A 14,612-nucleotide genomic window follows, 5' to 3' on the forward strand; every position below is an offset into this window, starting at 1 on the left:
TTTGTTGATCACTTAAAACATGTTTTGGATAGGATAACGACACAAACCGGTTATGAAATTTGCGGGTTTGGGTTTGGTATAAACGTGTTTGGGTCAGTTTTAGATAAAACCCATGAATCCGTTAGCTATAAACGGGTGTGTTCGGGTCAACCAGGTTGGTTCGCGAGTTTAACCCCATTTAAAATTTGTTTTATTAAAATGTGTTATGTAATAAACTAAAGTGGTTTGGTATCTTATGCCAACATTTAAAACTAAAAAGGAAATTGACGAAAGACTTGTAATTAAAATGTTATTGTTTTATATAATACTTAATAATCTGTTGTAAAAGTGTAACTGTTAAGTATCTATACGTTAAAACAATAAAAAAATTAAGAATTTTATGGTCTACACGCAAGGTTTGTATTCTTTGGTTCACGGTTTAGAAACCTTGGTTTGATGGTTCGGTTCTTGGTTTGGAACCAGCCATGTGAACCGAGCTTACGGTTGCACTTTATAATTTTTGTTGCTTTTTATTAATGAAATGCGCATAACTATTTTTAAAGAACATAAATTGTTTGAAAATGAAGATCTTTTTGTTTGAAAAATATAAATTGTTTACTGTAATTATAATATAACAGTGGAGCAAATTTTTGAACAAAATGACTTTAAAGGTAATATTTACTTAAGATACACTTTGGGTGAATGATGACCCGTTTAAGTCTTTCATTTTAGGCTACTTTTAAGAAATCTCATTCAACCGGTTTCTCCAGGAAATGAGCTTTTTCAGTGCTGGGATGGTTGGTAATGAAGATAGGATCTTGAATGTTTGGGCTCTGTTTACCAAAAATAAATAATAATAACTTCTTTCCTCCATTAACTTTAAAAATGTATTACAACACATGAAAGTTACTAACTTAAGTGAAATGTGTTTTTTCAACACTTTGTTATATATATGTTGTTTACAGGATTCAATTTGTGTGTATTTCGCTCACTAGTGCCACTTCTGTAGGTGGACCAGATGTTTATACAATGTATCAATAGGTAATTTTGAGTCATTTGTTGTTTCTATGTTTTTTTTTCGTTTATTGACATGGTAGATTAAAGTCATTAATCTGCAGCCCGTTACGTAGGACTTGCATACTGTCCCACCATACCTGCTTTAAAAACATATTGACCCTTCTGTTATTGGTCCGGTTCTAGGTCTATGTTAAATGGTTCCGGGGAAGGTTGGGTCAATGGTCAAACAACCATTAGGCATTTGTCGGTTAATCACCATCAGGTATCAGACACCCCGTTGGTATCGATTATACCCGTTAATTTGTTAATAAAAACATTGCAGTTTATGTATATATTATTATTAGTATTATTATTATTATTTTTATTATTATTAAAGAATAATAATGAGAAAATGGCTTAGACATTATATTATTGATTTTAAAGACAGATTCCATTTTTAGGTGGGTCTCTTCAAATGGGATTTGGGTTTATGCTTATGTTTGATCAATTACTAAGTAGAGACAATAGGTTTTAATTATGTTATTTTGAAGATTGGAATCCAATTGTTGGAGCATTTGTTTTTATTTAACAGAAAGTTTTTGCAGCTATTTTTGCATTGTAAGAGAAGGGAATGATGCTCAAGAAATCCCGGACAAGTATTTCATGTATTAAAGTATATGAAACTAAAGCATGTGCCTTAATTTATATAACAATTGTAGGCGATGAGATGATCGGGTGTTTAGGAGCCTTAGGAGAAACTGAAAGAACCTAAATGTAGTTTAAAATGTTAATGTGTGAATACTATAATGGAGGCAAACGTAATTAAAATAAGTCACAATTACAATAATCAATTTTTTTATAATTTGAAGAGCCAAACCCGTTTAAGAATGACCAACATATGATATTTATAGCTAGGCATTAATAAATATATATACTTAAATGAGCATGGATGTTTTGATTACACTTAAGCTCACACTTAGAATTATCTTCATTTCAGAAACATAAAGTTATAATCGGCTACCAGTCTACCACTAAGTATATAAGACATGGATGGGAATCTGAAGTTATAATTGGTTACTACGGAAGTATATAAGACCTGCATGTGTACTCGTGATATTAATATGTATTGCAAACGTGGCATTGTTAAATAGCATGTGTATTCGTGAGATTGATACGTAATTGTAAATGAAACATTGTTAAATACAATTTGTATTTTATCTTTTATACATTATTTTTAATTTTAAAATGTATTGATACCCAGACCCGTGTAATACACAGGTTTATATACTAGTATATATATATTCTAAGTTTTTTATTTTATTTTTAATTTAGTGGCACGTGATAACTGTACCATAAATAGTTTCGATATTTGTCTGTATATTATTATTTAGAGTAAATGTCCATTTTCGTCCCTGTGGTTTGCTACTTTCGCCACTTCAGTCCAAAGTTTGAAATTTTGTCAATTTAGTCCTTATAGTTTTAAACATTAGCCAATTACGTCCTCTAGTCTAACGGCATCCAACTATGCCGTTAGTTTAAGGGGTATTTTTGTCTTTCTTCTATTTATGTTTAGTTAATGGCCAGTTTCGTCCCTGTGGTTTGATACTTTTGCTACTTCAGTCCAAAATTTGAAAATTTTTCAATTTTATGTTTGATTTATTCAGTTTTTTTTTTCTTTTTTTTTGTCTATAGCCTTTAAGAGCATAAGCCAAGCCCAAAACCACCAAGCATCGACCAAAACAGGTTTACGTTTACTCTGTCGATAACAATAATCATACCCCCTCGTATTTAGTTTCTAGACATTTTCTAAACTCTCCCTCATGGTGGAATTCATTGGTAAAGTGGTCAAGGTAATTCCCTAAAACCGTACTATACCGATAAAACTAAAATCGTTTATTTGGTTAATGCATAATAGTTACGGTTTAGAGATTAACATATTGTAGCAAACATCATGGTCGAAATCACATCAGGAGGTCAAATATCCCGCATTTCCATGTTTGCTCAAGAAATCTATACACTAGATCGCATGTGTGTTCTTCAAATCGTGGTGTTGTTCTTGAATTCTTCATATCGACTACAATTCTAGGGTTGAATCCGACGAATTCAAGAACAATACCACGATTTGAAGAACACACATGCGATTTAGTGCATTAATTTCTTGAGCAAACATGGAAATACGGGATATTCGACCTCCTGATGTTGATTTCGACCCAAATGTTTGCTACGATATGTTAATCTCTAAACCCTAACTATTATGCATTAATCAGAGAAACGATTTTGGTTTTTTCGATATAGTTCGGTTTTAGGGAATTACCCTGACCACTTTACCAAATTACCAATGAATTCCATCATGGACTGAAGTAGCAAAAACAAAAAAAAAAAAAAAAAAAAAAAAACTGAATAAATTAAACATAAAATTGACAAATTTCAAACTTTGGACTGAAGTAGCAAAAGTATCAAAGTACAGGACGAAACTGACCATTAACTAAATATAAATAGGAGAAAGACAATAATACCCCTAAATCTAACGGCATAGTTGGATGCCGTTAGAAGGGGGGGCGTAATTGGCTAATGTTTAAAACTATAAGGACTAAATTGACAAAATTTCAAACTTTGGATTGAAGTGGCGAAAGTAGCAAATCACAGGGACGAAAATGGCTATTAACTCTATTATTTATTTATACTAAAGGAGTAACAATAATGATTAATGTAACTTCATGGTTGATAAGATAACAATCGACAACTTGCACTTTAACATATTAAAAAAACCAAGTAAGGTATTGAAATTTGAACACATATACCATACCGGCACGAAACACACAAGGTAAATTAGCAGATGTTAAAAAAAAACAGTATATAAACACGAATTCGGTTGATTTAGGTTACGTTTGTTACACTATTTGAAATAAATCAAAAATAAGTTGCGTATTTAAAGAAAAAAAACATTAAAATAATAAAAAAAATTATTTTGTGGCGCCGACCATCTAAATTAATCTACACATAAGGTATCAAAATCTGACGCATGGCGAACTCGGTCAGAATCAAAACACATTTCAAACTTCGACACACGCACAATGCAAGTATACAACTACACAATTATATCGTAATGTAAATTGCACTTTGTGGATAAATCATACATAAATATCATATTCATATTTAAAATAATAAAATACTTTAATTTTATCCTCATTCGCATGCTATAAACTTGACTATCATATGATATTTGTTAAAGGCTGAGTGTTGAATCATCTTTTAACGGGTTTGTACAAACAGTGTCAATAAGAGCCGACTAGAAATGTATGTAATGCAATAATTATTTCCTATGAAGCAAAAATCAGCCTGTATATATGTTCTTAGAAAAGTATATAGGAATACTATTGTAGACTGTAGAGTAATTTATAATATAATCCAATAATTATATAAAGTTAGAATAATTAATAGAAGTTCAAACGAAAAGTGAAAGGAACTATATTTGGTTTTCAAATGATTATTTTAAAAAGATGATTTATATAAGATGATGAAACGTGCATGTTTTATATATATTTTAATTATTATACTAAAAAAAGATGATGAAACTTTGGAAAATCTAAAAGATTTGATTTATATATATTTTAATTATTATACTATATATTAAAGGAGAAGTGCATGTTTTTCCTTTGCGTATGTATTCCTTCATAATCAATAGGGTTTGGTTTTCATCAATCAGAACTCATAAGGCTTAGAACACCTATGGATTTCAGGCGTCTAGCTTCACCGGAGAGCAAGAGTTGTTGGTGATACGTGGCTTGACCCAGAGAACTAAAATCGATATGACGTCTGGCTGAATCTTGAATCCTTACCTATGTCACCAGATTCCACTGCTCACCAACGAGGTTTCAATTCTTCTTAAGCTTTCTTTGATTTCGTCTGGGTTTTTTTATTGCCAATTTGCATTTGCTTTGGGTGGATTTTGACAACATAGTTTGTTCTTATTACTTGATTTTGTTTTACTAATTGACACTTTAACCAGACTGGGTCTTATCTGTTGCAGGCGTTGACATCATCCAATGCTACAACTGCAACTACAATCAAGATTGCAACTAGCTTCAAAATTCTGTTTAAAAACTTATTGCTGTAAGTTTTTTCATCATTTCAAAGTTTTATCATTTTGTTGATATCCATCACAGACTTCGGTTGAAATAGTGAGCCCATGTGGAAATGATAGATAAATGGTTATCTCAGCAACATTTGCTCCTTTTTCTTCCTAATTGTAGTTGGTCAAAATGTTGTCGTCTGAGAGTTTTAGAACATAAATTGGCCATGGAATTTGCTGTATAATGTAATTTAAGCTGTAATATTTCTGATTATGTTTAGTAGACTCATGTATATTTATACAACCACAACTTCAAGCACAAGTGGTCAAATTACTTACATGGAGCCATAATAATTGACAACACCATGATAAAGCTCTAATCCAAAAGTAATTTAACTACAAATTATACGTAGTTAAATGTATATTTTAGGGGACAATTGTAGCCATACCTTAGGTGCCGCCATGCATAATATAGTGTATTTTAAGCTACATGAAATATCAACAGCATTGATCCGGTTTGCCAACCTAAGCGGCAACGTATTCGAAAGGAAACCGGTATGTAACCAAATCAGAACACTGCGCCGGGAGTCCCCTAGTTATTCTAATAGAAACTCACAAGGAAGAAGATATTTATAGTCGGCAGATATTATATTGTGGGTCGTGTTACTCGTTTGATCGATCCAATCACCAATATTATTTTTTGTTATCTTCACCACTTTCTAAGTTTTTTATTTAAAAAAATAAAAAGGTTCAATCATGTCGTCATTTTATGTTCTAAAGTCTAAAATTAAATTAATACATATACATAATAGATAATTGGTCCATGAGATTTAATAATTTATTTCAGGCCAATCTTTAACATCAGTGTGATGTTAAAAAAAAATAAAAATTCAAAGTTTGTTAAAAAAAACGCTTTCAGTAAAATTTATAGAAACAAGAAGTAACAAGAGAAGTTACTGGCAATCCAGTACCGTGTTCAAAATAATCTAGCGTATATATGACTTTAAAAAAATTCAAGTATCTCTGCCACTATAGCTTAGAAAAATATTATATTTGCAAGTTCTATCACCATTCACCAAGAAATGAGTTGACATCTTTGTATTCTTGTAAATGTCCTATTTGTTTATATAATAAACATCCAGGCTTAGATTAGCTAAGCTTTAGCTGTTACTGATCTAACCCAAACAAAAATCATCTACCTTGAGTTGTAATAGTGGAAGGCAAATGTTAAGAGAGTAAAATGAGAAGAAAAAATGTCACAGTTTGTGACTTTGAAAAATATACAGAAATTTATTATTTACCCTAAAGATATCGAGGCAATCTTGATCCAGATTTGGTATAAAAGTTAAAGCTCGTCAAGTATCATTGGGTACAACAACTTAAACAGTATGAATTGTACGAAATTATTCACACCCGAGAAATCCTCGGTAAAATGGTGTTCTTCGAAAAGAAAAGAAGAAGCTGATGATGGACCCCTTAGATTCTAAGAAACAAAATTTCCTACTAATATGTGTTTTGAGTATTTTCGTGTGTATGATAAAGAACATTGGTCCAACCATAACATCATTCTATTCTAAAAAATTCTTTAAAGATTAATGTGTATAAACACAATTAAACTTGGTCCAACCATAACATCATCCTTACAATAACGTTAGTTCAAAACCAATGCCCAAAATTTAACCTGGTCGAGTACTAGTTGAAGACCATTGACCGGAATGACTCGTGCACGAGGATAGCAGCTCACACAAGTTGTGGTACCACACTACCACAAATACAAACAACATTGACAACAACGTTAATTTTTTAAATTCAACCAAATCCATAATATTTTAGATTCACATTCAAAACCAAAATCAAATCAAATAATAAAAAATAATTTCTAGTATTATAATTGTAAATTTTAGAAATAACTATATTTGACTATATCAAATACTCAAATGTTTAAATTAGTAAAATAATTACTTCTTAGAAATATAAATCAGATATATCTTGTCATCCTGTGAACATTGTACTCATGATAACCCTTAAGAAGTGTTGTTATAGTTAACCAGACAATCATCTTTTATCTTTCGAAATAATATTATGAACCAAGCACCACGCTAATATAATGTACCAAAAAAGTTAGAAGAGAACTTCTAGAAATTAGAAAACATAACAAACCAACGTATAAAACTTAACTTCTTCAATGAATTTTGTGAACCAAAATCATGATCAAAATTTGTAGGCAACATAACAAACTAAGGTATAAAACTAAATTGATATACGCTTGCACGTAAATGCATACTTTGTAAATAAATTTCAGGTTTGTGAGGATAGATTTAGATATTTTCAGTGAAACAAACGTGCTTGGTAGCTTAAACTCATAACTTTACTTCAAACGGTTTAATAAAGATTAAAGAAGAACCTGATAACCATTAAACAAGAAGTCGGCTTAATCTTCATCCTCACCTTCATTTTCAGCAATGTTGAAATACCGTAACTCATATACATTGCGGTCCTTGTTAGAAGCAATCACACGAAGCCAGTCTCGCACATTGTGCTTCTTCAAGTACTTCTTTGTTAGGTACTTAAGATACCTAAAACACATGGAACCAATTAAAAACTGTTGCTTTATAAAGTGTTCACAATTTACTATAAGCAATAATCAAAACTGCAATTTTTTACATACAAATACAATATATCTCAGGATATGCAAGCATACGAGTATATGTACGTGTACATAGATATGCATAACAATCATGCTATTCGAAGCTATGAAAGACGTACATGTAAAAACAACCTAAGAGATGAAGAACTATAAAAGGTTTCCTTGCTAACTGCTAAATAGGTTTGGTTTACATGTAAAACATTCGAGAGATATGTCGTCTCTTATTGCAAATAAAGCTTAAAGAAAGTTATGGTACAATGGTTAGTTTATGATAAATTGGTCCCCCCACCTTACCTACTTATATAGTTATATTGAGTGTTTGATGGTTTTAACTTTATTGTTACAAACAAACATTCATTTATTTATTGTTACAAACAAACTCCCGTGAATTAAAGCAAAGAAGTGATATGACCATGCTTTTTCAGAAGTTACTAATGACAACTTGGCAGAAGTTGTCATTACTAACGACACATTGTCAGAAGTTCCATTGTTAACGGCGACCTGTCATAAGTTTCCATTGCTGATGACAACTTTTCAGAAGTTGCCATTAGTAATGGCAACTTGACAAAAACATGACAGAAGTTGCTGTTCGTAACGGCAATTTATACATTCCCAGTAATTTAAGTCTTGCATTCCCTGACTAACCCTATAGGGTTTCTTCAAGTTGCCATTACTAATGGAGATTGCATTAATTTTGAAATATTTTCAAACCCATACTTAGTTGTGAAAAGGATTTCTTAAACAATATTAGTTCTGTAAAAATATATATTATTATTGACACGCACTATTATAGTTTTACAAAACTCGTAGAATTAAGCCATTTTGTTTACTCTTGTTAGCCTCAACGCAGGAGGAGGGATCTCTTGTGATCAGCCTCTGGCGTGAGCATAAGATACTAGATCGAGAGGTGATAATAATTACGTAAAGCATAAAGAGAGGGCCAACTCCCTATCCTAACTTTTCAGGTGAGATCCATTTTCGTGAAAATTCCAATCCACTTTCTATTTGCAAGTATGCACTGCACTAATGCACAGTTGCATTTAAGCAAACTTTTGATTTATGTCTTGTCATTGTTGACTTCTCAAACTATTGTAGATTAGGCTATCCTCTATGGTGGGGGGCTTCGAAGCCCCTCCACCGTGCCACGTCAGCGCCACGTAAGCACCGAGGGCTTCGAAGCCTCACCCCAAAGATGCCCCACTATGTTTTAATGCCCCAAGGGCGCCCGTATTATATATATATATATATATATATATATATGCATATGTATGCATGTGTGTGTGAGAGATGGAGAGACAGTGGCGGACCCAGGATTTTTTGTCAATGGGGTCCCAATTTTTTCGGTTTACAAAATTTTTCGGGTCGGTCGTTATTCGGGTCGGGTCGAAGCGAGGAACATAATAAAACACGGAACTATGGTGTCATTGGAAATGAGTAAGTAGAAAGAATCTAAATTACAAACTAGATGAAACATACACTTTTAATTCATACCCGAAAAACATGAACGTAATCTATATATATGGTCTTACATAATTGACCAAAACATGAAAAAATAACTCTAACACAAATAAATGATTAATTATAATATACATACACAAGGTAAATAATAAAAGAATATGCAAAATCCATGTTAACATTATATATGTTGCATGGTGATAATGACTATATGAGAGAAACTAACAAAAAACACAAATACCCTAACTGAATAACTAAGACTAGGATATTAAAAAAACAACAAAAAAGGAGTATGATGGGGCTTGAACCTACAACCTCTCACAAGTAAAACAAGGGACTTTTCACTGTACCAGTTCAATCTTAATAGTATGGGTTCCAAGTATTAATTTTTATGAGGTCCTTACAAAATTTAATATACCGTCTCTAAGTAATTTTTAAAAAACATCGGTGTCCCGGGACCCCGATCGGACCTATGTGGGTCCGCCCCTGTGGAGAGAGCTGCTGAAAGGGGCCCACACATTTCACACATCCGCGCCGGCCGTTTGAACCACCTTTCCCTCGGCGCCCTTGGTTGGACCGCGCCCCAAAACCGTTCCAACCAAGCCCCATAGCGACCAACCTTATAGTAGCAATATGCTATTAAGCTTGTGGGCTCAGAAGCTGTCGTGATGAGGCATCTAGCTTATCAATATCTTTACTTAGGAGTTGATGCTTGTAGCTTATTAGCTTTTGAACTTTATGATTATAAGCGGGTAAGAATACCCATGTCGTCAAGGTTGATATTTGATTTCAAAATTGTATGAATATTGGATGTCGTTAGAAGAAAAATAATAAGTGAAGAAAATATGGTATCATATTATAATATATGCTAGGGTAACATCATGTTATAATAGGGGTGTCATAAATTCAAGAGTTATTTTATGTTTGTTTCAATTTTATCAGTTTTGATTGAATACATATTTAATTTACATTAAGCAAATTATACAATAGATCATTTGGACTCAACTCAAATGATAAAAGGTGTGTAAAAAAATCACAATTATAAAATTATTAATTTAGAATATCAAAATAAATAAGCATTACCCAATGTCACTCCTGTTGGTGCCAACATCAACATTCAACACCAAATTGTGAATCCTATTAAAAAGAGGGATGCCTCTTTTCTTTCTTTTGAACCTTTGTCTTGATATAAAAACCGTATGATAAGAGCACTTGCTTCTATTATTGTTGTCACTGTCGAACAACCACCACCATTGTTGTCACCTCTACCATTGATACAATAGCGCCAACCTATCGGTGTTGTTGCCACCACCAAAATCATTGTTGTCGCTTTGTTACCTCATCCTCTTGTTGTTACTAGCCAACAAAAGAAAAATATAGATTTTTTATGTGATTTGATTATAAAAAAAAGTATAAAATTAAAGAACTGTTTTAATCATATCCCGTTTTACCAACTTTACCTTGTCAAACATAATTTTATTAAGTTATTCTTATATATTTTTTTCATTTTATTTTATCTCTATATATATTAAGTGAGACTAGACCCACATCAATTACTTAAGTTATTCTAAGTCCAAAATGTCGTAAAGGTGTAAGAAATTTTTAACATAAAAAGTTTTGAGAACTGAAAGGAGAATACAATTAGGCATATAATAATACAAGGGCTGTAATTAATAAAATTAAATTAACCCAAAATAGGCATGGCGTGCTAAAACCGGAATTTTTTTTCGAAATAGTGTGTATTTACAAAAAAAAAGGAAAACGGGGAAAATCAAAAGAAAAAAAAAGGAAAACGGTGTATCCTTTCCTGCCACCAGAGGATTAGGAACAATATGGATTAGGATATTCCATTGGCAGGCGAGGTTCAATCATTGGGACCTATTCTTTCCATGCAAATGGAGGATTAAGAGGAGCAACTTCCAAACCCCGTTTGTGTTCCGTTATGAAACTCACCATTCACGGGTCTTGACTGTGGCAGATGACATGTGAAATGTTGCAGTTTTAATATATTGAAGGTGTTTGGCAGCTTTGAGGTGGTTGGCTGGATTCGGAGTAGGGATGTAAACAAGCCGAGTCGAGTCGAGCCAGAGTGTGATCGAGCTCGAACTTAATCGAGCTGGCTCGAGCTCGGCTCGTTTTCTTTATCGAGCTGAAATATCGAGCTCGATCTCGGCTCGTTTAAAGCTCGAGCCGAGCTCGAGCTCGTCGAGCCGACTCATTTAATTTTTATTTTTATTTTTTTTATTTTATATTTTACAAATTTTGATATATAAAAGAAAAATATTATAATTTTAACACACATATTATATAAAATTTATAGACTAAAGAATTTTTAACGTTATATGTTTTTTTAGTTATTCTTTTATAAGGTTTTAGGTATTAATGGCATAATATATGTATAATTTTTATTTATTTCTTGATATGCAATTATTATATATAGATATTAAAATTTAGGGTTTAATATAACCGAGCGAATGAGTCGAGCCACGAGCCGAGCTGACCTTGGCTCGAGCTCGAGCTCGTTCAGAAATCGAGTCGAGCTCATTTAAAATCGAGCTTTTTCGAGCCGAGCTTTTTTCAAGCGATCACGAGCCGCGAGCTTTTTGAACAGCCCTAATTATCTTTAATATATTGATGGTGTTTGGTAGGGGGACGTGAAAGTGGTATTAACTTGTAAGATGTGAAAAGTGGTATTAACTTGTAAGTTTCATAACGGAACACCAACGGGGTTTGGAAGTTGCTCCTCTTAATCCTCCATTGGCGTGGAAGGAATAGGTCCCCAATGATTGAACCTCGCCTGCCAACGGAGACAGAGTGGTACCATGACGTTCCTTGCTCTTCCATCGCCGTCGAATCAATCATCAGTGTCGGAACTGTAAGCACCAACATTCATCTTTTCTTATTAATTCTAATTACAATCAAATGATGCAGTTAAATAAATAAATAAATGACAGGGCGGATTAATCTGGGGTTCATGTGCTGGTTCCTACGATGCTAACCAAAAAAGTTTGTTTGTTTGTTAGTTAATCATCTGTCAGTTATGTTCTAAAGTCTGTTTATTGGTTTAATTGAATGTGATTTAGGGCTTACCGGTATTTCGAGAGCTTCTTTCCTTGTACGTTTTTTTTTAAGTTCCCTTGATGATTTATTTATTTGACTTTATAAGTTTATAACCACTTGATTTTGTGATTCAAATTAATCTGCAAAGTTTGAAAGTTTAAGTTCATAATTCTTTATCCGTGCTGTTTTTAACGGTATGCGACATCAAACATCAAGTGTGTGTTCTTTTGGTAACGGGGCGTTGACCAGCTGTGTGGTTTGACCACCATTGCTAGAAGAAAAAGGTTTATGCTATTGGAAACAAAGATTTCAAACGTATGTAAATGTTAAAGATTTTATTGATCTTTGGGATATTACTGAAACCGGCAATCGTATTACTCAAACCTTTTTATGATAAACATAATGATTTTTAAACCACTTTAAAAGTAAGTTAATGATCTATTTCACATGATTCAAGAATCAAACATGGCATAAGTAAATCATATGTGCTCAAATTTGTAGGTCCACTTGATTAATGGTTCCATATTATATCTTATTTGCAGGCCAAGACCGTTGGTAAATACGGGTTTCAATGCGGTAATCTCATTCTTTTTCTTTTCACATGCAGTGCACATTTCTTGTTTTTCTCGCAAAAAAAGAATTTATCTTTTACTTTCCTTGTTTTGCTTTAAACATTCATTTATTTTTATGCATCTCTTTATATGTCCTAATTAGGACTCTTTGCCGGAATTTTCTCATTTACGCGTTGTGGGATTCGAAAATACCACAACAAAAATGATTGGGTGAGCTACCTTGCACATGATGTGCATTAGATTGCAATTAGCATAATAAGTGGCTGAGATTTGATTTTTCAAACAGGTGAATGCTCTAGTTGCAGGTGGGGTTGCAGGTGCAGCCATTGGTGCTGGGACCCGAAACTGGAGGCAGGTTGCGGTGATGACTGCTTTTCTTTCTGGATTTTGTGCAATTGCTGACCAGTCAAGAGCAATCTGAAAAGACTTGAACCAGCTTAACTTAGTGCATCAAAAATCATATGAACTAGTTTGAGACTTTTGAACTGTGTCTTGAACAATTTGAAGAATGTTAGGATCCCATTGCTAAGTTGACACCCTTTTGATCATTGGGACTTGTCTTACATGTGTAAACGAGCTGAGCTCGGTTTGGTCCAAGCTTTATATGTCCAAAGCTCGAGCACGGTAATAATTTTTTAAGCTCGTGTTTGGCTTGTTCATTATTTATTACATATTGGGTTTTGGGTTTTGAAAAGCGCGCAAGGCGACCCATGCGTGGTCGGTTCTAACTTGAAAAAGGGAGCTGGCTGCACAAAAGGTGAGGCGCATGAAAAAGCAGCTTGAGGCGTGGCTCTTGGGTCTTGTAAGGGGAAAGATTTGTGCATAAAGATATTTATATGTCAAAGCACACATAGTTTACTTTGACTTAGTCTAAATTTTGGGTAAGTCATGTTAAAGATCTGCATGAATTATTAAGACACGATTATATAAATATCTTGGGCCTTGCATACAAAAGGCGTAACGCCTTAGCTTGAAACCATGTTGTTTCGGACTGCTTTTGGTGCGCCTTGAGCTTTGTAAAATCGAGATTACATATCTAATTAAGTTATATATACAGGAGAGGGATCAGATCTATAGATACAAAGTCTTTTTTTCTTTTTGTGCTAAACATACCAAGTAACTGGACCATTATGTGAACAAATCTATTGCTAAGCCTGAGACATTGATAACAATGTATAATGTTCGTTACTTTTTATCAGGATAGAAAATGAAACCACAGTTGTTGACTTTTTATCTATTTCTACAATTATTATCTTCATTCTTCAATATCTTTTTCTTTTAAATATAACACAAATATTTGTTACTTTTAGTATTAGTATAGTGTCGCTATAACTAACAAAAAGTACGTCTTTTAGAAAAAACTTGTTGTGTTGTAAAGGTTGTGTGATAGGTTGCGTCATTATCCAACTTAAGCTTGATTTGATATTACACCACTTTGTATGTTTCGTATGAAAAATCAATTCATAGGAGATCATTTCTCTCCGTATTTTATACATATAGCAAATATAAATTATTTACTTTTTTTTATCGTAATTTTTGCATAAAACAAGAGTTACACCATCTCATTAGTAATAGGTTGTCAAGGCTTGTGAGTCTATCTTAAGTAGCTTGGCTCGTTTAAGCATCTAGACTCATCATTTTAGCTACCCACGTGACCCCTTTCTAGATGGTCTAGAAATCTAGAATGACCCGGACCAATTATACAACATTGGGTTTCATATAAAAATAAAATCATGCTATTAGCATATGCTAAGTACCCAAGCGATCTTATCTCATGATGTGTTATAATTGCCACCCTCTTTATTTTAATCAATTTTCAAAGAAAGAAATC

The 14,612-nt window shown here is 33.0% G+C and overlaps 1 protein-coding gene across 1 annotated transcript; it reads left to right on the plus strand.

Moving 5' to 3' along the window:
- Nucleotides 1–11,931: 11,931 nt before the first annotated feature.
- On the plus strand, nt 11,932–13,298 carry LOC143546225 (outer envelope pore protein 16-4, chloroplastic-like). The gene is made up of 6 exons (XM_077037932.1): nt 11,932–12,024; nt 12,104–12,155; nt 12,233–12,264; nt 12,752–12,785; nt 12,924–12,991; nt 13,068–13,298. Exons 1-6 carry the CDS (start codon nt 11,932–11,934, stop codon nt 13,200–13,202), a joined length of 414 nt encoding a protein of 137 aa, XP_076894047.1. The 3' UTR covers nt 13,203–13,298.
- The last annotated feature ends 1,314 nt before the right edge of the window (nt 13,299–14,612 follow it).

The sequence above is a fragment of the Bidens hawaiensis genome, unplaced genomic scaffold (genome assembly GCF_021521415.1).
Source record: "Bidens hawaiensis isolate Kalapana, Puna unplaced genomic scaffold, B.hawaiensis_p1.1 tig00014295_1, whole genome shotgun sequence".
Lineage (NCBI taxonomy): Eukaryota > Viridiplantae > Streptophyta > Magnoliopsida > Asterales > Asteraceae > Bidens > Bidens hawaiensis.

What these genes read in the sequence shown, in the direction of transcription:
- LOC143546225 (XM_077037932.1), top strand. Translation starts at nt 11,932, where the DNA reads ATGATTGAACCTCGCCTGCCAACGGAGACAGAGTGGTACCATGACGTT. An exon ending in TTTCGAGAGCTTCTTTCCTT is followed by an intron (nt 12,265 to 12,751) that starts GTACGTTTTTTT and finishes TCTTATTTGCAG; the next exon opens with GCCAAGACCGTTGGTAAATA. An exon ending in ACCACAACAAAAATGATTGG is followed by an intron (nt 12,992 to 13,067) that starts GTGAGCTACCTT and finishes TTTTTCAAACAG; the next exon opens with GTGAATGCTCTAGTTGCAGG.